Source organism: Eleginops maclovinus, chromosome 23, assembly GCF_036324505.1.
Source record: "Eleginops maclovinus isolate JMC-PN-2008 ecotype Puerto Natales chromosome 23, JC_Emac_rtc_rv5, whole genome shotgun sequence".
In the NCBI taxonomy this organism is placed as follows: domain Eukaryota; kingdom Metazoa; phylum Chordata; class Actinopteri; order Perciformes; family Eleginopidae; genus Eleginops; species Eleginops maclovinus.
In genome coordinates this window covers 13,845,930-13,870,575 of record NC_086371.1, presented here as the reverse complement: position 1 = coordinate 13,870,575, position 24,646 = coordinate 13,845,930, and the positions used below count along the sequence as shown (strand labels likewise).

Here is a 24,646-nt window from a genome sequence, read left to right as displayed (position 1 = left end):
GTGTGAGAACTTAGGGAGGTTGAAGTCTGAGCCGGGGAAACAACAGAGGTGCCAATGTTGATGGAAATATCATGGATAGGAGAGTCCTCACCTGGGATGAAGAGCAGTTTAGCTTGAGCTTCAGGTGGTGTGCAGCCATCCACTGAGAGATCAGCTAAACAAACAGAGATGTTATGAATAATGATATTAAATCATGGAAATTATATCCCACACATTTATTTTGAGAAACATACTTTGATGGTGAAACTTAAAAAAAGCAAAACATGAATGCACTTGCAGCTTTAACATCTTGTCTAGCCCACATCATGTTCTTTGTATTTTTGCAGACACATAATACTGAGTAGTTGTATATGTGTTTTTGTATTTTTTTAAAATTACTTTCCAGTCATCTATTGAGAAATACCAGTGCCTCTATATTTCTTTGAAATGTCATCAATAAGGAAGGGGAAGGGAAGAAATCAAGCATACATATTATTATTGTATTGATTTCCTTTAAATAAATATTATACTAACAATTATAAATCCATTAATCATGAAATGTCATGGAGTTCACTTTTCTGCTTGCATCTGTTCAGCAGTGGTGGAAAGTAACTGGAGTACAATGTTGAGGTATATTTTCATCATATTACTTTATACTACAATTCAGTAGTTTTTACACTCCAGTACATTTATTTGATAGCTTTAGTAACTGGGTTTGATTATTAATAAAAACAAACGTCTACAAATATATATTATAATGTAACTAACCAGCCATATGTAACATCATTTAAAAAATAGCTCCACCTTTACCAGTATCAACATTAAAGTATTGAACACATTATATCAGTAAATATTATAATATAATAACATGATGAATACTTTGACCTTTTGCAAGACTTTTACTTGTAACAAAGTATTTCTACACTGTGGAATTACTGCTTTTACTTAAGTGAAATCTAAGTAAGCTACTTCTTCCACCTCAGCTCAGTAAACTAAGGGAATTTTTAACCACTGCGACCCGTTACATAAAAAGAAGATTTCTACAATGAATGTATTATAAAACGTTTGTTTCTTTACATTGAAAGTATCTGCATTGAAACGTCAGCTCGCATGGTGTCACTGCTTGTGTAAATGAACGACTGTCGGTTGAACGTACTCTACGTCAGTAGTTTACTGTTATTTCGTGACAGGGAGCACTCCTGCTTTAGGGCGATGGCTACAAATATTTGACTCGTTCACCATCCTTTTACGAACATTAGAGGATTTGTTATTTTTGGTCATAGTGTCTGCTACTGTGTAGAGTCAATTTTTTTTTAGAAAGCTACGTTTTACTTTAACCAAAATGGCACGAAGAGGACGCAGAGCATGGTTTGAGCGCCTGGTCGAGCTCTTTGTTTGTTTGATTCTTACTTTCATTCATTTCAGTTCAGCTCAGCTACGATACTCCGTTTCCGAAGAGCTTACAGTGGGTTCTGTGGTGGGGAATATCGCTAAAGATTTGGGGCTGGATATCAGTGCTTTGAATGCTAGAGGATTTCGCATCGTTTCTGGATCGACCGACCCTCTGTTTCAACTGAACAACAATGGCATCTTACACGTAAACCGGAACATTGATAGAGAAGAAGTGTGCGAGCGGATCAGCACCTGCGTTATTAACCTAAAGACTGTGTTGGAGAATCCATTAGAGGTGCATTACGTCGCCATTGAGGTTTTGGATGTGAATGACCACTCTCCCTTTTCTTTAAAAACGAGACGCATTTAGAAATATCAGAATCTGCTTTGCCCGGTGCGCGGTTTCAACTACAAGGCGCGCAAGATCCAGACAGTGACATGTTTTCCATCCAACAGTATAAGCTCAGTCAAAATGACCATTTTCGCTTAGAGGTTAAAGATAGAGGAGAAGATGGGAAAATTCCTGTTCTCTATTTGCACAAACCGCTGGACAAAGAAACCGCAAGAAGTCATAGACTACTGCTGACAGCAGTTGATGGAGGAAAGCCTGCTAAATCAGGAAATATGAGAATTATCGTTCATGTTTTAGATGTAAATGACAATATGCCAGTTTTTGCCAAAGACTCATATACTGCCGTGTTGAAAGAAAATTCCCCGGTTGGAACAATTATCATGCAAGTAAATGCCACAGATTTAGATGATGATTTAAATGGAGAGGTGATATATTCCTTTGGTAATAACGTAAATACTAAATTGCGTAAACTTTTTGATGTTGACACTAAAACTGGTGAAATCATTGTTAAAGGACATATAGATTTTGAAACAAAAGACAGGTATGAAATTGACATCAAAGCTTCAGATAAAGGACCAGTCTCCCTAGAAACAGAAAAAAGTGTTATAATAACTATTGTCGACCTGAATGACAACGCACCTGAGATTGAGGTGACGTCCTTTTCAAATGCAATTCCTGAAGACTCTAAACCTGGAACGACAGTAGCGTTGATAAGTGTGACTGATAATGATTCAGGTTTAAATGGAAAGGTTATCTGCTATATAAGTGAAGATGTACCTTTTACATTAACACCATCTTTACAAGACAATATGTTTTCTATAGTCACCAAATCTATGCTGGATAGAGAGCATCAGTCAAAGTATGAAATAACAATAATTGCTAAAGATGCTGGTGAACCACCTTTGTCATCTCATAGGTCAATAAGTGTGACTGTATCAGATGTTAATGACAACGGTCCAGAGTTTTCAACAAATCCATATATATTTTATGTTATTGAGAATAATGTTGCAGGAGCCTCTTTATTTTCAGTGAGTGCTCATGATTGTGATGAGGGTGATAATGCTCTCATATCATATAACATAGTTAGATATGGGAATGAACACAAAAAAATGATATCATTTTTAAATATAAATTCAGATAACGGACAGATTTTTGCGCTAAAAAGTTTTGACTTTGAGAATCTGAAAACGTTCCAGTTCCAAGTTGTCGCCACAGATTCTGGAACTCCGTCACTAAGCAGCAACGTCACAGTGCACGTGTTCATTCTGGATCAGAACGACAACGCTCCAGTCATCCTGTATCCGGTCAGCTCTAACGGTTCTGCTGAAGGTGTGGAGGAGATTCCCCGCAATGTGAACGCAGGACACTTGGTGACTAAAGTCAGAGCCTATGACGCTGATATAGGATATAACGGCTGGTTACTGTTCTCACTGCAGGAAGTCACTGACCACAGTCTCTTTAGTTTGGACCGCTATACAGGACGGATCAGAACACTTCGCTCATTCACAGAGACAGACGAGGCTGAGCATAAACTGATCATACTGGTGAAAGACAATGGCAATATTTCCCTGTCAGCAACAGCTACTGTGGTTGTCAAACTTGTGGAGCCCAGAGAGGCTTTTGCTGCTGCTGATGTTAAAAGTGCAACAAAAGATGATGAGGATAATAATGTGACTTTTTACCTGATGATAACTCTGGGCTCAGTCTCAACACTTTTTCTCATCAGTATCATCGTGCTGATTGCAATGCAGTGCTCTAAATCCACAGACTATACTTCTAAATATCTCCAAGAGACTAACTATGATGGGACACTGTGTCACAGCATCCAGTACAGATCTGGAGACAAGCGGTACATGTTAGTCGGACCCAGAATGAGTATAGGATCTACTATAGTCCCAGGCAGTCATGCCAACACACTAATGCTCCCTGACAGGAGGGGTACATCCACAGAGGTAAGACCAAAGATATTTTAAGTGAAGTCATTATTTTTCTATATTGTATAGTAACATTTTTTCTTTATAGAAGTTGTAGCGTTGTTGTGAAACGGTGGTCAAAGCAGTTATTAAATTAAGAAGATATTTCTGCAAAAGCATCTTTTTTGTGACACTGACAGTTGCTTTCTTGAACAAGAGAACTAAAGCTTTTCCATCTTTCCTTAACAAAATGAATGCCTCTCAACGGTTTTATTGTGTTTGTTTTGTGTCACATCTCACTTCTTCAGAGCTTTGCTGTGCACTGACTAACTTAGACCCATAATAATTTGAACTGTAATGTGTCTGTTTTAGGCCATGAGTGGTTGTGTCAGAGTACAGGTCATAAACTGGCTATGAAGCAGAAACACATCATTTCTCAGGGGTAGTGGTTTAACCTTGTGAAATAGGGAAAGGTTAATTTAAAAAAGGGAAGTTTCAAATTGTTGCAGTAAGAACTGGGCCTTTGTGTTGACTTTGCAATCATAATATGTTTTTTTCTGCATCATGTGAGCTCCTGCATCGGATCCTTGACGTGATAAATGATGTTCTTCTAATCCCTCAATTGAAAAAGACACTATTCTGTCATATACATTTTTCAGGAGTGTATAGATGTCATGTAGAAATGTATGGTTTATTTTGCTCTTTGTGTCTGTTTAGTGAACGACTAACTTGTAGTTACTGGAGGTCTGTGCTGGTGTAGGTGATTCAATGGTCCATGAATGGCTGCAGCTACAACAGCGAGAGGGGGAGAGAGGGAGCCTGCAGCTGGTGTGCAGTGAATCACAATGTACATGCAGTCAGGTGGGGTGTGCTCACTTTGCTTTAGCCGGGATCTTCAATCCTACAGTACTCCAAAGTATCTACCCCTATATGTTGTATTAATTGTACTCTGATTGGCTGTTTGTGCTTTGGTCTAAAATAATACAAGGCATTGATGTAAAAGAGTGTGCAGCATTTATATTATATACACCAGATTCTGTGCAGATGATTCACTCTTTGTCTGACAAAAAAATAGGTCATATTTCACCACACGTGTGTAGGTCTGCATGCTCGGCTTCTGGGCTGATTCTCTGGCGAACACAGTGCGTTGCCCATAGCAACACACGAGGAGATCCACCTCTACTGGTTTCCACAGACTAGCATCCGCTCAGTGGTCTTAGCAACAGCAGCAAAAGAGGATGAGGGAGGGAGGGAGAGAGGGAGGGATAGAGAGAGCAGTAGAGGAGGGGGGAGGGGAAGTTGCTTTTCTACGGCTCGTCTTTAGACATCTCACAATATTTAATGAAAATGGGTTTATTTAGATAGAAACACATGGATTATAACAGTTAAATCTCCATTGTAAATCAGGCAACAGATGGGGCAGATATCGAAGCAATAGGGGAGGTGGGAACAGTTGAGCTTCTAATTAGATATTTTATAGTAAGGAGATAATCTGTTCTCCCAACAACTGGGTCAACCTTAGATTTCCTACATAGAAAATGACTGTACGAAAGAACAATTCCATTATCAAATCAAAGTTGGTTCTGTTGAAAGCCCCTGGAATATTTTGACATAATTATGCAGCATGTGAAACTACGATGAAAGTGGACTATGAATGCTAGAAGGGAAAGGATCAATTAAAATGTAGTATAAGGCAGCAGCTCGGCTTCATGGAGTAGAGCCTTAACACACTTTTGCTGCATGTGTGGATGTGTGCATATTTTATGTGCAAGTGTTTGTGTGTGAGATAGAAAAGTGTGTTTTTCAAAATAGCGGCAGTGCTAAGCTGTGCCTGGACAGCAGATGTCCTGAAAAGATTTATTGATGTAATTAAACATGAGTGCATTCCATTACACCTAAAAAAGTACAGGGTGATATCAGTGGGTGACACTGGTGAGCCCTGGTTATACTGTGAGCTGTATGTGAGAAAAAGGTCCTACTCAATTATGTATCGCTGCAATGTTGTTACTTTATCGTGGCATTTTGGTGGAGAAAAAAATCAACTGAGAGGAGTGGATGATTTATAGGAAGAGTCATGGGTTGCATTCAGATTTCAAGCACATGTGCTGCACCTCGCCTTTTTTGCCCTTTTGACAAAGTGTAGATCGACACAAGTGAGAAATTAGCAGCGCCATTTTGAAATTAACTTCTGATGTTTGTAATTTGTGAACCTGATATAAAACTTTAAAAGGAGACTAAAAACTGAAAAGCGCATTTTTCACATGTATTCATTCTAGTTAGCAAAACATCTGTCATCGTATATTCCTACTATTTTGCATGCTCTCCTTGGCGGGGGTGTGGCTGCTTGCTCCAGTGCCTTTGTCAGTGTGCTTGACTGGCTTAGCAGATCTGTGCAATTGTGTTTGCATGCTGAGTGTCTGCACTGAAAATCACAGTGCAATGAGCCTTGTGTTTTGTATGTCTGTGTATGTTGTCTTTGTAAATTGGTTGAGAGCATTTTCCTCATTAAACTGTATTCAGTGTCAAAGGGAGCGAGCAAGACAACACGCTAAAATAATAGAGGAGAGGGAACACAGCTCTTACAAATTGTATGAACTGTAATGTTAGCAACTTGAGAGAATGTCCTTCAATTTGTGTGGCTTCTGTGTTCACACATACAAAAATGCTAAAAATTGTCCCCCAAGCAAACTCCCTTCATTCCTCTCTTTACTTTGCTTCATAACCTCTTCTGCAATAACCTGCAGTATACGTACACTTTCCAAATGTGTTGTTGTTTTTGTTGTAGTTGTATTTACTGCTTGAATTTATTTGTCTTTCTTTGACTCCCCTACAAACATATTAGGGTTGTTTTGTTAGAAACTGCAATATGAATGTCACTCTATGAGAGATCCTTCATTGTAGTACTCACTGTTCTAATGTGCCTCTATCTCTGTTCTGTTTCATGCAGACGCCTGCTTTTCCTTTTTTTATTTCTGCAGCTTCCCCCTCTGTCTCTTAACAATTTCTCTTCTCCTTTTTTACCCTCCATATTGATATTAACCTCAGTTTTTGCTCCTCCCCCTCCCACTCTTGGCCTCATTTTCTCACTTTTACATCTCTGTCCTTGGTTTGCTCTTTCATATATCCTTTTCTGTGTCCCTATCATTTTCTGTCTTTTTAAACATTTTATCCAGTCTATCCCCTCTCTTGTTCTGCCACATGCTTTCTAGCTCTGTGTTGCTGTGCCTCATGCCTGTAGGGTAGTGGCTGTGGATGCTGCATGTGCTGTTGTGTGTCAGTAGGACATATTCTCTCTTATTGCTCCAGCTTTGTAGAAGGATGGCGCAACTCACATTGAGGTCAGCAGCAGTGATGGTAATCTAATTTACACACTCACACACACACACACACACACACACACACACACACACACACACACACACACACACACACACACACACACACGCACACACACGCACACACACGCACACACACACACGCACACACACAGAGCGAAAACAGCTACTATCGTTATGTTCACAGTTCACACGCGTGTGCACATGGATACATGCACGCAACACATCACACTTGCTCAGAAATGCCTAATCCACTTTATTGAAAGGCACTTTCACAGAAGAAAGGGGGCTGGAGGAAAATAGAGCACAAGCAGAGCATTCTCCCTTGGTGATCTAGTGACTTGCAGAGAGAGAGAGAGAGAGAGAGAGAGAGAGAGAGAGAGAGAGAGAGAGAGAGAGAGAGAGAGAGAGAGAGAGAGAGAGAGAGAGAGAGAGAGAGAGAGAGAGATAAAGGCATCCACTGTGAGACCTTTATAATTTCAAAATCAGATGTCTGAAATGAAATGTTTCTTAGAATACCAACATTCTATCCTTTCAGCCATTATTCTGAATTATTTCATGTTTTAAAAAACAGGAAGTTTGTACCAAAAAGCTTCCTTCAAAACACATTGTATCCTTCACAGACCAAACTGTCACCATACACACAAGACAAAGGACAAAGCTCCCATGTTAAATTGACAAAAACAGTAATGCTAGCTGACCCATGTCACAGGTAATACACTGTAGCTGTTTAAGGAAGTTCAATACTGCGATTACTATATACTGTATACTAGATTAAATTAAGGCATAGTTAAAGATGCTAGTTTGAACTATGTTATTAATTAGCAGCCTTCTCCCTACTGTTGTATTTTACAAAGTGCTAGTCTCTAACCTCTGTTACTCTGCCTAACCTGTGTTTGTGTAAAATTTCACACAAATATTTAATTGTCTACATATAATGTTCATGTGACATGCAAACAGGGAGAGAAGTAAAGGAAATCTATATAGACTACATATTTTACATGTATATTTAACTGAAAATGTAAAGGAAACAACTTTTGTTTAAGTCATCCTAAAGAACAAAACGTTAAAACAAATAGAAAGGAAACTTAGAGCCTTGTCTGTGGCACAGCAAAAAAGAAAGTGTTGAGCGTGGTTTGGTCAATGTGTCCTTTGTTATCCTTGAATATTTACACCTAGGTAACCATACAGCGTTAACTCAGAGTGCTAGTAAGAATATCTGTAAGTATCGTGACCAGAGCGTTATTTTTCACAAATTAAGATGAAGAGGCTCTTCAGATGGAAGAAGGGGGATGGTAAATTCACTTTTGTTGTTGACTTTTATATTAGAATGGTGACAAGTTAAATAACTACCTGCTGTTTTAGATATTGCTTTACAAAACGGCATATTGTCCAGATTCTGCTGAACATGTTGTTATCTGGACTGATTCTGTGCCTGATTCCGTGTGTGTATCAACTTTTCTACTTGGTGGACTATTCAGGTAAAAAGACGTTGGTTAATCAGGAGGTTGTTAATGTGAATGTCAGCAAGCCAAGACACTGCAGCAGTGCAGCTTATAGTATTTGGTCAATAAGCTGTTTGTACGTCTTGTTGTGTTACTGTGCTTTGAAGGCAGAGTTGCAGAGAACATTTGGGCAAAGTAAAACATCTCTTTCTACATAAAGTAAAACTGTAAACTATTTATTTGTGTTCAATTATATATTCAGGGCCTTCGACTCTATGTCTGATTTATTCATGCTTTCCTGTGCATTTATGCCAGTTTTATTTGTAATGCACTGCATGCAGATATACTCCTTTGTTTGCCTCTGGATTAACAGGGCAATATCAGAGTCAGAAGGCAAAACATTTCTTTGTAGGCAGAATGAAGAACTGGGCCAAGACTCCCTGGCACTGCTCCTTTTGCCCTTGTCATTTGTGCTACAACATGCCGTGACTGGTTCAGAGCCGTGTGTGGCCAAGTCTAGCCCCTGCCCTTAAGTATATGGGTCAAACAGCTTCTTCCATCCTGATACATACATTTTATTTTTTTGTGTAGACCTGGTTACATTAGCTTGATAGCAAAATGCAAGGTCAAAGAGTTTATATTTGTAATTATTGTTTTGTGTAACTCCTATTTCTTTCAAGCTTGATCTCGTGTGAGAATATGGCTGACCCCTTTCTCCTCTCCACCACTCGGTTATATAAGCCCTCAGTTTCATTACGTCTCAGTGCATTGACTCATGGCTGTGTGGATGAGTTGTATAGGTTGGATCTTGCCAATCTCACTTTAGAAACACTTCACTGCAGCCGATAAAGGCTTTTTCTCCAGGGTGCTAACAACGTTTTCTTCTATGAGCAATAATATTTATTGTAATAATTAAAACCAAGGTGCTCCCACTTTCTTCTGTGTTTTAAATGACATGAGCTTAGCTCAAGGTGCTGCATTATGCCAATGTACTTGTTTTATTTTTTGATTAACACTTCTCTTAATAATGTAGTCATTTAACAGGAATAATATGAATACAATAATATGAATACAGCTAAAGGAATAATATGAATACAGCTTTTAGGAGCAGGTAAGCCTACCTATACATGTTTGTCTGATGTAACAACCAGTGGTTGATAGTTAGGCCTGTGCAATGTTAAATGTTTGTTGTGTTTTTTTTTTTGAATCAACAGAGATCAGAACAGATGTAAGTCTGCACATGTTTGGCATTGGTGCTCATACAGCCACAACAGCTGCTGCTGCTGTGCTTAGGTCATCAGTGTTTGCCTGGAGGATTGAACTGAGTGAGCAGCCAGTGCAAGGCTGCAAGCAAGACAGACTGCTATTAAGTGGAAAACAAGTGCGGCCCCAGTTGTTTGAAAATCCCCTTAAACGTCACACTGATGGGAACCTAAAAGCATCCTGAGTCCTGAGATCTAGACTTATGGATGGGATTGTGATCTCTGATTGATAAAATCTATTAATGGGTAAGGGAAATCAAGACTCAGCTGTTCAGACATCTGATGCAGCCTCAGTAAGAGGATTGCCTTCTTATAGCAGTATCCTGCACTGCTCAATGTGGAGTAGATGGGGTATAAGTCCTCAGTTGCCTTACATATGTCTGCTTAAATACCGTATGTTGTATTTATTTCTGGCTATGCATGGATGGGATCTGATGTTAGCTGTTAAATGGATCCAGTCTCTAACTGCAGGCCTCTCATCCCCCGGTGACCTTTAACCCCCAGACTCATGCCCACACCAAGCATCTTGTGTAATTGCCTCAACTTGTTTTAAGCAATTAAAATTGGATTTCTGTAAATGTTGCCCATGTTTCTGTTTACAAAGCTAAATAGTGGTTTTTGAGTTACAATACTTTTAACAAGAACAATGATGTCTGAAAACTGCTATAGAAACAACTCGCTATTTATTTTATATGATCTGGTCTGGGCACGAGAGCTAACACTGATATGTTTGTCATGCAAAGAGCATATTGCTGCTGTAGGTTAACATAACTGAACATGTGGGGGTTTCAGCAACTGCATACCCTGTAGCAAGATTTCACAACAAGGCAGTTTAATAAAAGCAATTATATCAATTTTGAAGGAAAAGCAAAAGCATACAAATGTGTTCAGTATTGTATTTACATAAGTCACTGTGTGTGCTCAAGTGATATTGATACTGTTATGTAAAGGGAAGCCTGTTTTTAACACAAACTAAAGCTACAGCCTGAATTGTGTTTCTGCTTATTCTAAAATGGTCTGAATGTAATGTAGCTTCTCTGGTCATATTTGTGAGTGTGCACCAATGAGCTGTTATGTACAGTGGGTGAGTCATCTCATCCCACATGTAGCTTTTCATTTTGTGAAGTTGGTCTGCTGTGCTTATTTTTATATGAACCATCTGTCATACAAAAATGAAATCAGGATTTGTGGCAGTTAGGGTCATTGCTATTATTCTGTCATGATATTAGAGAGATTTGTTTATGTGATGTCCTGTAGCCACACATACTGGAGTTCTGTACGAGGGTGTTTACACGTGTGCCAATAGCTAAATGTTCTACTAACGTTTCCCGCCATCTTATTTAGTGGGTGTAGAGTATGAAAAACAATGAGACATGGGTGTGGAAGATGTGTGTTAGTGCTGTAAGCCTGACTCATATCCCACTCTCTCCTCCCACCGGCTGGCTCCCTCCCTCCATCTTATTCTGCCTTTGTTCCCATTATCACTACTCTTATCTAGTCTAGTGTGCAGTCTTTCTCATATTCACCTTTAACTGACTACTTCTCATTTGCTGGTTTGTTTTTGTTTTCATATATCTTCTTCTAGCTCATTCTTACACAAAGAATATTTCTCAGATTTTTTCCATCCCTCCCCTCCTCCTCCTACACCCTGATATCCTCTAGCTGGTACTCTCTCTTATGCCCCCTCCTGTCTCTTCATGTAATAAAATGTTGATAGAAAATGGCTGACATCTTTTGGAGGCTGTGTTACTCTCCAGTCTTGTTTTCTCTAACATCTCTTTTTCATTGAAATCTTTAAGTCTTAGTTTGGTTGCTAATTACTATTGGTAAACAGCATTCTTTATTCCATCCTGCTGCCTCCTTTCTCACCTCTCTTTACCGACCACAGAGGCAGCCTCTCCTATCCACACTACCCCCTCTCTCTGTAGAAACTGGAGCTGTGAGTAGAGATGAATATGTCAGAGCACCTTTCTCTCTCTCAACCTTGAAGCTTCAGCAAAAGTAAAGGGATGCAACACATTTCCAAAAACTAAAACATCTGGCTCATCACAGCCTCAGGCTTAGCTAAATATGAAATAATGTGAACCTATTCTCTCTAACTGTTAGTGTGTGTGTCCTGTATTAACTGATTTGACATAATTGTGAATAGCTACTTCATATTCAGTGTGAGAACTGTCTGAAATACTGAAAGGCATGTTTTTTGGGTTTCAATATTGCCTCATCTTTGTTGATGTGAAGCAATGCTCGATGCACTAAGCAATTTAGATCATTTTGCATCATATGTACGATATGATACATGCTGTTTTGTATTTTTAACTGAGTCTTTATTGAAGGTGTGCATTGCATCATGTCTCATTAAAAGGTAAGGCTCTGCTGGATCCTGGTGTACAGCCTTGGGCCTAATGTATAGGTTTCGGTGTGTGTATAAGAGAGTTGCAGTACCGTCAAGGGACAATTAATCCTAATTTTTTTCTGAAACAGTAGCAGTTCTAAAGTATATTTGATTTAAATTGAGAGTAAATGTGTGCGTTAATATATTGAGATTTGAGTAAAATCATATAGCCTTATATATAACTTATATGTTATCTGATTTAAGGTAAACAAGTGTCAGGGTATATGGTTTTTTTTGTTGAACTACAAATAACATTTGTTCATTTCAGAAGATGACATTTTGGTCATACAATTGCATGTGATACCCTAAGGCGGTGTATAGCCACCCATACTAGTTCCATACTTGCATAGTCAGGGTATTAGAGGATGAGAACATGCTTAATACTTAGATTTGTAGATTTGTAAAGGAAAGTGGCATAACTTGTGTTTTTATTTGCAATCAAGTGTTTGTCCCTCTGAGTCTGTGTCTCTCATCTCATTTTAATCAGTCCAGGTCTCAGTGGCTCAAAGTGTGTCACATCATATTTGGTTGTTTTTAGTCTGAATTATATAAGCAGGCCGATCAGCTGATACATGATATATCGGCAAGAAAAACAGATCTTTCATGCACATAGAAATTCAATTATCCACACTAGACACTAGGCTAGATTTGTAATGCATCACAGTCCAGATAATGAAGTGAGAATCTCTTTAATGTGAGTAGAGGATCAATACAAGAGAAGATAGATGCATCAAAGCGCCTTAAAAAAAAACACAAAATCAAAATAACAAGGAGTTTGGTCTGCTTGTTTACAGACTACTGCAAATAGGGTCTTTGCAATAAGACTAGAGAATAATTGTTCCCTAAGCCCTTGTTTACTCCCTCATGTTCAACTTAATCCTGATTCACTTTGCTTTGTCCTATAACTGTCAACTAGAGAAATAAAATGAGCTGGCTGGTGCTTCTTATGAAGGAAATATGTGAAGAACATATAGAAAAAATAAAGAAAACTGCTGAGTGACCAGCAAAAATACAAATCTAGACTGCAATCTAGCCATGCAGTACATATTACTAATACATTATATCTCCATGCGCTGTATGGATAGTAACTAAAACATGATCAGTGTTTTGTTCAGGTGTTAAAAATATGCAATTCCTGTCAAAGCCTTCTTTCTATTCTGATGCTGCTGTCAGTATTCCCACTTTCCATGGATTAAGGCTTCTGCAAAGGGTGTGAAGTAATAATTCTATGTTACTCCTTTAATGCGATTAGGTGGAATCAACTTAATGATGCCATGAGGAGTAGCTTTGAAAGGGCACCACAGTGGAAGCTAGGATGACACTCACCCTTTAATCTCAGACTAATGTCCAGACTGCTTATTAATTATTGTGGCTCTGCTGTTGTTATTCTGTATAAACGTTGGCTTGATTAAAGTGATAATAACCATCTGTATGTCGGTATCCTTGCCAGCATTTGAATAACTTTTCAAATTATTTCACTGCTCAGATACATTTATGCAGTTTTTTTGTGAAGCATTTGTTGTATGAATTATTGTCAGTGGCATTATTTTTTGATAGTCTTTTGGATGCTGCACTTTCAGTTGCTGTTGAAGTGCCCTGAATGATGCTCAGAGGTGTCTTTAATATCTATTCTAACCAAATACAATAGACACAATATAAGATATAACTCAGAATAACACCATTCAGTTGAACAGAACCACAAAACGCAGAATACAAAACAAAAATAGCATAAAACACTTCTCAGTTTCACAATAGCTGAACATTATAACCATCATGACAGTAGGCGTTGCTCACTGTTGGTGTATTGTTTGGTCAAATTTGACCTGATACCAAAATGGCAAGTGAGTTTATTCGTCCTCTCCCTATCTCACACACACACACACACACACACACACACACACACACACACACACACACACACACACACACACACACACACACACACACACACACACACACACACACACACACACACACACACACACACACACACACACACACACACACACACACACAGCCAAAACAGCTACTATCGTTAAGTTCACAGTTCACACGCTTGTGCTCATGGACACATGCACACAACACATCACACTTACTCAGAAATGCCTAATCCACTTTATTGAAAGGCACTTTCATATAAGAAAGGGGGCTGGAGGAAAATAGAGCACAAGCAGAGCATTCTCCCTTGGTGATCTAGTGACTCGCAGAGAGAGAGAGAGAGAGAGAGAGAGAGAGAGAGCGAGAAAAAAAAGGAAAGAGAGTGAGAGAGAAAGAGAGAGAGTGAGAGAGAGAGAGAGAGATAAAGGCATCCACTGTGAGACCTTTATAATTTCAAAATCAGATGTCTGAAATGAAATGTTTCTTAGAATACCAACATTCTATCCTTTCAGCCATTATTCTGAATTATTTCATGTTTTAAAAAACAGGAAGTTTGTACCAAAAAGCTTCCTTCAAAACACATTGTATCCTTCACAGACCAAACTGTCACCATACACACAAGACAAAGGACAAAGCTCCCATGTTAAATTGACAAAAACAGTAATGCTAGCTGACCCATGTCACAGGTAATAATACACTGTAGCTGTTTAAGGACGTTCAATACTGCGATTACTATATACTGTATACTAGATTAAATTAAGGCATAGTTAAAGATGCTAGTTTGAACTATGTTATTAATTAGCAGCCTTCTCCCTACTGTTGTACTTTACAAAGTGCTAGTCTGTAACCTCTGTTGCTCTGCCTAACCTGTTTGTGTAAAATTTCACACAAATATTTAATTGTCGACATACAATGTTCATGTGACATGCAAACAGGGAGAGAAGTAAAGGAAATCTATATAGACTACATGTTTTACATGTATATTTAACTGAAAATGTAAAGGAAACAACTTTTGTTTAAGTCATCCTAAAGAACAAAACGTTAAAACAAATAGAAAGGAAACTTAGAGCCTTGTCTGTGGCACAGCAAAAAAGAAAGTGTTGAGTGTGGGTTGGTCAATGTGTCCTTTGTTATCCTTGAATATTTACACCTAGGTAACCATACAGCATTAACTCAGAGTGTTAGTAAGAATATCTATAAGTATCGTGTATAGAGCTCAGGCTTAAATCTTAAATGATTGGTAGGCATTCATTACTTTATAAATAGTTCTCTTCATTTTCTGCAGGAAGTGGAGCAACCTCACAAAACCATTTCAGCCGTTTCCATCAGATTCTCTGCAGGCCAGCATTCTCCTCTATTATTCAGACCTTTTTTTTTTAAAGAAATGGGCCAAGCCCTCGCGCATCAGGCCTGCACCTGCAGTGCACTTCACATGCAGCACCGCCTGCTGCATATTCTGTACTGCATGACTGATAAGAAACTAAAAATAGACATTACACAATGCTACATCAATACATGTATGTTTAGTTTGTTACTGTATGGGAAATATAAATGACTGTGTGTGTGAGTGTGTGGATACACTAAGCATTTATAGTTGCAGTTGCCCGTGAATGATACAAAGTATAAAGGATATTCTGCATAATCTTCAGTTGTGGCTGGTGGACTTATCTCTCGGTTATTCCCTCCTTGTTTTGATATTAATCAGGCCAGGTGGGAGTTCGCAGGTATTGTTAGAAACATCCACATCTCCTTCCCTATCTAAGAGAGATGACATTTTAATTTCCGCAGGCAGAGGAAATGTGCGGCAGACAAAAAAGGCTGCTAGTATAACAGTACCACAACTATCATTTTTTGGAGTTTGTGAGCGTGCTAATCTAATAACAGGCTTTAAAGCATTGCCTGCCTCTAACATCAGTGTGTCTGTTGAAACTGTTACAGAGAAAAGAAAGAAAGGGGTGTAAAAGCTCCCCCTTGTGGTAGAAAGTGTAAACGACATGCCTTTTTCTTTTGTGCCTTATGTGTGTCTGCGTGTCAATATATTCAATTATTTAGCATGATGCCACTCTGTATGTGGCAGTCTATTGACTAGTAATGTTATTGAGTTTTCTGTGTGAGTATTGATCCATGGATAGCTGATCCTGTCCCATGTTTTGTTCTGATTAAAGCGAACACAGCCTATTCTCTCTATCCCCAGTGAACAATTTCAATGACAAATTTAGGTTATCCATGTCTGACTATGAAGCTAGATTTAATCTTAATCTCATAAAAATGTTTTGGTACAGGCTTTCACTGTGCTTGACTGGGAATAAGAGTGTGAGAGAGAGAGAGAGAGAGAGAGAGAGAGAGAGAGAGAGAGAGAGAGAGAGAGAGAGAGAGAGAGAGAGAGAGAGAGAGAATAAAAGAGAAGGACAGTGTACAGGGAGGGTGACCTCATATGAAATGTTTGTATCAATGTGGAAAATATATGCACTTTAGACAAATGTCACGCATACATTAGTTTAGGATTGCAGTAATATTTTGTACAGATATTAATGTTCCATTCATGTCCCACACAGCATTAGCTAAAAAGGTATACTCTGTCCTTGGCATATGTGCTCACAAAGATGGGTGCGGTGGAGGGGGGTGCAGGGAGGGGCACTGACGGCGTCACCATGGATACAAGAGGGGGGATAGTGAATCTATTATGGGTACACCCTGTGAAAGCAGATATCCATCAGACACTGCCTTTGTCTCCAGGCACAGTGTTGAGCCAATCAGAGTGTCCATTACAGTCACATTGATTCTAGCTGACCAATCAGATTCCCATGCTAGTTTGCTGTTTCCCAGCCGGTTTTACATCCTGTTTTATTGACATTTTTTGATTAATGGTCTGCTGTTGCAAACTAAACCTTGAAAGTGCCCCTGCTTTTCTCTTTTAACATTCACACTCACACCTCTTGTATACACAGAAATACATGCACACCACACAAACCCTGAGGATTTCTTCCTTCAATTATTAACTCTATATAGATGCATATGAAGTACTGTATATCCATTGTTATACGTTTAATAACACACTCTCTCTGTTGACTTTGTGTGACAACTGAAATTGTAATATCAGGATTTTAAATTGAGTTATGATATGTTCTCTTTGATGAACAGAGGGCTATTTTCAACACAGAACATTTGTATATTGATCGAGTTTATATATTATACCTAAATTAAACCCATATTTTAATGTGGAGACACATTGAAGCAGTAATATCACCTTCAATAACACTGAGTAAAAACAAAACGTTTAATCCAATACTCCAAAGAACATAACACATAAACTAAGAGGAGATCAAAAATAAAACAAAAATCATTAAATCAATAAATTAACGTATAAGCAATGGCTACTGTTTGAAAGAGAAGCTACACAACTACACAAGTCCATCAAATTGTGAATAAATAAACAAAGGGTTATTTAGAAAATATATAAGCAATAATAGGCATGCGTGTGTGTGCTGAGTTAAAATCTAAATATCTCCTTCATTAAGCTCATCCAATAGAACCTCAGCAACAACAACATGCTCTTTCTCGTCTGTTATTTTACAGTAGAGTGACTAATTATGTGATTTGTGGGCATTGTGCAATTACTTATGAGTGAACACTGTGTTGGTGTGTGTGTGTGTGTGTGTGTGTGTGTGTGTGTGTGTGTGTGTGTGTGTGTGTGTGTGTGTGTGTGTGTGTGTGTGTGTGTGTGTGTGTGTGTGTGTGTGTGTGTGTGTGTGTGTGTGTGTGTGTGGGCAAGCTCCATATTGCTGTGTCCTGGTTTTCATGTTGTTCCGGTTTATGTTTCACTGGACCCGCCTCTGTCCTACTTACCCCACAATCCAGTGGAGGAAAGTGCAGATTTTGAAGTAAATGATTAAGTGATAGTTGGATTAAATACTAGGAGTGATTTATCTTCCCAGACCTCCCTGTCTCTCTCTGTGTTTTTATCAATATAGATGATGTTCTGGTGGTTCCTTGGGCATCTATTCATGTATAGCTGTTGGTGTGCATACTAGTGTGAGTTTAGTCGTCTAGTTGAGTACTAGTTGTGTTTGTGCACAGCTGGGGTTCCTACAAAGTCACACAGAAGATGTTTAAATAGTTATATATGGTAGTGGCTTCAAAGTGTTTGTGTTTTTCATTTAATCTTCAAGTATGTTTTGAATCCTGCCTCACTTCTTGCCTCCCTATGTTCTTTGTCTATTAAGCAAATCTTGTTGCACTGCTTCTATTGGGTGTGGTTCTAAGCACATGTCTAAAATCAAATGCTGCATGAGCCGTATCATTATAAATAAGGCTCAGCATCTTAGCAAAGAAAAAAAAAGAAAAAAGTACTGAGTGAAAAATAAACATGCACAAGGAGTAGGTTGCCCCCTTGTGCCATCATGAGCTCTGCTCCACACAGAAATAGCTAAATTACATCAGTATCTCGTCACACAAAGCAGGATGTAGTGTGCAGAGGGCAGGAGTGGGGGTGGTCCCCAGAGCCCTGGACCAGAGAGGGAACAGTGGGCTGGGCATGGCTGAATGCAAAGGTCAGGCTCTCTGTGGGGCTGTGGGGGTGGAAAAAGCAGCCGGCGCTGCTGCTAAAGTGAGTCTGTCATAGTGAATATGCTGCTGCAGTGCTACATTATCAATGCATGAACAGCACAACTGCAACTGAGGACAGCCTGGTATTAGTGTGTGTGTGTGTGTGTGTGTGTGTGTGTGTGTGTGTGTGTGTGTGTGTGTGTGTGTGTGTGTGTGTGTGTGTGTGTGTGTGTGTGTGTGTGTGTGTGTGTGTGTGTGTGTGTGTGTGTGTGTGTGTGTGTGTGTGTGTGTGCTGTCCGTGGTGCTGAAATGTAACTTTGAGAAAAATTATTGAGCAGTACATATGATAATCAGTATTTCATGACGTGAAGTAAATGCTGCTTAGTGTTACTCAGTGTGATGAAAGGGCTCTGTGAAAGTGAACAGTAGCAGATAATAATTGGGTAGAAAATCCATTGGTGTGTTCATTTCTATACTTTTGCACAGTGAAGAAATAGACCAATTGGCTTCTGGATTTATAAGAGTGTATGTTTGTGCACACATGCACCATGTCTGTGCCTGAGATGGTGTTGCTATGGAGACAAGTGAGCTGTGCAGAAGGAGAGAGGAAAGGGGGGGGGGCGGGGGACTCGCCTTGGAGCATGTTCAGATAGCACCCTTCCCCCATCTACTCACACACAGATGAACAGTACAGTACATACCCTTATAACACACACTTACTCACAATCACACACACAGCTGATGGGTCTGCAAAGGTCCATCATTAAATGATTATTATTGAGGAGAAATATAAGCTTTGTTGGTGGCTATATGTAGAGGTAGCCCTTTAATAATGCAGTGAACACGCCTTAAAAACTGCTGCTGACTGCTTCCGCCTCTGCCACCCCCTCCCCTCCCCTCTCCTTCCGCTTCCTCTGCCCCTTTGATCACACTGCTTGTGGTGCCTACTACCTACTGTTTCTCCTTTTAACTCAATCACGTGATGAAGGAACCGCAGTCATCGAAGCAGGTTAAAAGGCACCCATGTATTTACCCACTAGGTTATTATGCACATTTCTCTGGGTTCAGGGAGTGAATACTGTGTGTTTTTCAAAAACCCCCATTTATTCATGATTAATTATTCAGCTAATTAAATGATCATATCCTCAGGAAATGTGACTATCATCAATGAATACAGAGTTAATTGATGAAATCTGAATTATTGTCTTGATATTCAACTAAAACGTAATGATATTAGTTTCTGAATTAGTGCATAATGAGCTATTAATGGATTAATTGACCTTTCTGCAGATGCTTCCCAGAGGAGCAGTATGTGACATTTGAAGAGGAGGAGATGTGTGTTCAGCATAATTTCTTTGTCTCCATGACGCAATCAGAGTTTCCTCCACATGGCCTACAGATCAAGCTCAGGAAAAGGCCCTGACTTTGATCTCAGGTTGGATTCAGAACTGCATCTTATATTAATCAAATAGTGTGTTTGGGCCATGTAAGACTAAGTTAAATAGGACACTTTTTCAGCTTTTATGACTGATTGTAGTACACACGTTGCAGTACTTACGTAAATGGCTTGTTTACAGTTAACCTATAAAACAAGTCAGTACCTGCAAACCACAAAGCAAAATTTGTGGTAAAATAAAGATAAATGACCTGTATAGTGCTGAGTAATCTACAGTATTGGTCATCCATGTGTGTCATGTAGATTGTATGAGAAAAATAATCCAGACAAAAGTCCTTTAAGGCCAGTGCCGTATAGACTGTGACCTAAAAATAAACTATGAATCATTGAATTTCATCATGGGCAGTCTGGGTCTGATGGTCCAGGTGGTCTCTCTGTGTGTGTGTGTGTGTGTGTGTGTGTGTGTGTGTGTGTGTGTGTGTGTGTGTGTGTGTGTGTGTGTGTGTGTGTGTGTGTGTGTGTGTGTGTGTGTGTGTGTGTGTGTGTGTGTGTGTGTGTGTGTGTGTGTGTGTGTGTGTGTGTGTGTGTGTGTGTGTATCCAAGTAACCTAGATGTTCATTTTACTCAGTATCCCTGCCGTACATACTATTTTCCGTTACATTAGGAGAATTGAGTACAGGGTAAGGTTATGTGTTGTGAGCTATTATTATTATTATTATTGGATTTTGGAGTTTACAGATGACTGCGGCTCAGTGCGTGATGGTTATTAATATTTTCAAATCAAATCATGTTTCGTACTGAATGGAATTAGGACAGGAGTTTCTGAAGCCAGGGCTTAATCCTGGGATTACAAACCAGGGAACGTTCATAAACTCATGACTACTGTGGAAATATGGAGGAATGCTAAAATACACTAAAGCCCAAAGATGTGCATGCAAAAGAACGATGGGTGCATGCAAAAGAACCAATTGTGTTTATTGATTGCCCCAAGGCTGAAAAAGAAAATAAAAAAAGGTGGGAGGAGTGGGGATTGTATTATTATTTATAAATGTGTTGGCTTTTTTTCAGCTTTCTATTGCAGTTGTTCAAATGCACAGTATTTTGTTGCAATAATGAATTTATACAACACAATAACAAAACAAAAGTCCTAAATGCAGGACACAAGTCTTGTCAGGGATCCCTGGTGCATCCCTGGAAGCCAAATGTCGGATGATCTTTCATCAAAAGGGAAAGTAACATTTACTATAGTCCCCACAGTCATATATAAATGACTTACTTATTTAAATACATGGGAACATAGAAGTGGGAAATGTGTGTGTGTGTGTGTGTGTGTGTGTGTGTGTGTGTGTGTGTGTGTGTGTGTGTGTGTGTGTGTGTGTGTGTGTGTGTGTGTGTGTGTGTGTGTGTGTGTGTGTGTGTGTGTCTTCTTTATAATGCTCTTGGATGTGCTGTCCGTGGTGCTGAAATGTAATTTTGAGAAGATGATGGAGCAGCACATAAAGCACCTCAAAACATTTCTCTCCCTTCCTTTGATCCCCAACCCCCACTCCCCTTTTCTCTTCCCTATTTGTAAAGCGACCTTGGGTACCATGAAAGGCGCTATATAAGTTAAAATTAAGTTATTTATTATATGATAATCACAATGGTTTGACGTAAATGCTGCTTAAGAGGAGACATTACATTTTTACTGAGCTCTAGATGTTTTCTATTCGGCCACGTAGCGCCGCTGTTGATCCATCAGAGACAGCACTCCGTTCTGACAGACCTAGGCCACTCCTATTTTCAGGCGATTGGACCCAGTCTAGAGTCTTTGTTATAAAGGCAGGACGGTGGAAAACAGCAGCTGACTTCGTCGATATCTTCCAGTTTGAAATTAATGAGTCTCATTGGATGTCATATTTATGATTTTTTCACATTGAAGATAAACATGTATTTGCCATGTGGATGGAGCTGTTTTGGGATATTTCTAGGGATCTTCCTGCTGGATTATCACTGGCAAACGGTGTCGGGGCAGCTCTCCTATTCAGTCTCAGAGGAGGTAAACCCGGGGACTGCTGTTGGAAATATTGCAAAGGACCTGAACATTAAATCACAGGACTTGGAATCACGCATGTTTCAAATTGTTACCGGATCAAAGAGAAAATTATTCGAGGTAAATCTTAAGACTGGGGTACTATATGTCAGTGAGAGAATAGACAGAGAGGAGCTTTGCGCAGATGAACTGAAATGCTCAGTAAGTGAAGAGGCTGTCATAAATAACCCTTTAAAGCTTTACCGTATTGATGTAGATATTTTAGATATTAATGACAATGCTCCATTGTTTACGACCAATTTGCAAAATTTGTACGTAGCAGAGAGTTCTTTACCAGGAGTGAAATTCGCATTATCTCAAGCAACTGATGTAGATGTGGGGAAAAACGGAGTCAGTATTTACAAATTAAGTCAAAATGAGCATTTCTCTTTGGCATTGCACAAAGAAGGGAACAGTGTGTCTGCCGAGTTAGTGTTACAGAAAGCTTTAGATCGAGAGAAACAGCCTGTGATCACAATGACACTGACCGCGGTAGATGGAGGAAATCCCCCAAAATCAGGCACCTCACAAATCGTTATTAGTGTTTTAGATATTAACGATAACCTTCCAATATTCAGCCAGACGTTGTATAAGACTCAAGTTCCAGAAAACACGCCTCTCGGTACAATAGTAATCGCTGTGAACGCGACCGATGCAGATGAGGGCCTGAACAGTGACATTGTTTATTCACTAAGAAGCAAAGACCAAGATCACGTACTTGATATCTTTGAAATTGATAGTCAGACAGGTGTTATTAAGGTAAAAGGTAATATTGATTTTGAAGTAAAAAAAGCTTTTGAGATACGTGTAGAAGCCAGTGATAAAGGGCAGCCTCCAATGTCCGCTCACTGTAAAGTGCTGGTAGAGGTAATGGACCTAAACGATAATGCTCCTGAGATCACTGTGACGTCACTACAAACCACAGTGAAAGAGGACGCTGAGGTAGGTACCGTAGTTGCTCTAGTGTCAGTCCTCGATAAGGATGGTGGGAAAAACGGTGATGTGAAAATTCAAATAAAAAACGAGGTCCCACTTAAACTCGAGACAAACTACAAAAATTATTATTCTTTGTTGGTTGACGGGCCCCTGGACAGAGAGAGAGTCTCCAACTACAACGTAACCATAGTAGCCACCGATAAAGGAACCCCATCACTCTCCAGCACGAGCGTACTTTCTATACACGTGTCTGATGTAAATGATAATTCACCCCTGTTCCCAGAACCGCTAATTAATGTCTATGTGAAGGAAAACAGTCCAGTGGGAGCAGTCATTAAAACAGTGACTGCCACTGATGCTGACGTTGACCAAAACAGACACGTACACTATTCTCTTTTACAACGTAATAGTAATCCGTTAGCCTCAATGGTAAACATAAACTCAGAGACAGGAGATTTAGTCAGCCTGCAGTCTTTTAACTATGAGGAGTTAAAAACGTTTCAGTTTAAAGTCCAGGCCACAGACTCTGGTGTTCCTCCTCTCAGCAGCAACGTGACTGTGAACGTTTTAATTCTGGATGAAAATGACAATAGTCCAACAATTCTCTCGCCCTATTCTGAGCACTGGCTCCGTTAACAGTGAGAGCATCCCCTATTCTGCTGAGGCGGGATACTTTGTGGCAAAGATCAGGGCTGTAGATGCAGACTCTGGATACAATGCGCTGCTTTCTTATCACCTCTCTGAGCCCAAAGGAAATAACCTCTTCCGGATCGGAACCAGCACCGGAGAAATCAGGACTAAGAGGAGAATGAGTGACAATGACCTGAAAGCTCACCCCTTGGTGGTGTTGGTTTCTGATAACGGAGAACCCTCCCTGTCAGCTACTGTGTCTATTGATGTGGTGGTAGTTGAAAGCACATCTAACATCCAGACTCAATACAAACATGTGCCCATAAAGGAGGAGAGCTTCTCTGATTTGAACTTGTACCTGCTGATCGCCATTGTGTCGGTGTCAGTGATCTTCCTGCTGAGTCTCATCAGTTCAATAGCTGTCAAATGCCACAGGACAGACAGCAGTTTCAGCAGGTACAGCGCCCCAATGATCACCACCCACCCTGACGGGAGCTGGTCTTACTCTAAATCTACTCAGCAGTACGACGTGTGTTTCAGCTCAGACACAATGAAGAGTGACGTAGTGGTTTTCCCCGGACCGTTTCCGCCTGTAGATGGTGAACTGGTCAGTATTAACGGAGGGGACACTTTTACCAGAACTCAGACTTTACCCAACAAAGACAAGGTAAGACAAATTTAGAAAAAGCAACATTGTCATTGTATTGGGCTATTAAACTCTTCAGGTTTACCGCTGAAAAGGAAAATGCTTGTCTTTACTGACATCCAATTACTTTTGGATAATTTCAACATTTGCTTTGAATGTCTTTAGAATCATGGGCTAAGGCACTGTTCAAGTTCCAAAATACAAGATGACATGAGTTTTTCCCGGGAGCACTGCAGCACCTCTATTTCATTGTCCATGGTGCTGAACTGAGTACCTCCGTTCGATGTGTGATGCATTGAGAGTATATTTTACGAGAGTGCATAAAAAAATATCCAAATGTGCTTAACTATTTAAAATATATAGAATTATAACTTATACGAGTGCATGGACTATTGCAGCAGAATATGTGTCCTTACTACAGTTGCTGGTAGAAGTGTGTACCACGATCATCCACAAGACACGAATTACTCAGTC

The 24,646-nt window shown here is 39.6% G+C and overlaps 2 protein-coding genes and 1 pseudogene across 5 annotated transcripts in view; all 3 read left to right on the top strand.

Moving 5' to 3' along the window:
- The window catches only part of LOC134859312 (protocadherin alpha-C2-like), a 184,521-nt gene that overhangs the window by 69,799 nt on the left and 90,076 nt on the right, over positions 1–24,646 (top strand). The gene's annotated exons all lie outside the window — the stretch shown is intronic.
- Positions 1,322–3,696, top strand: LOC134859322 (protocadherin gamma-A11-like; annotated as a pseudogene).
- Positions 21,817–24,208, top strand: LOC134860094 (protocadherin alpha-3-like). Its single transcript, XM_063876937.1, is given in 2 exon segments — positions 21,817–23,517; positions 23,519–24,208. Coding segments are annotated over 2 exon segments (2,391 nt in total).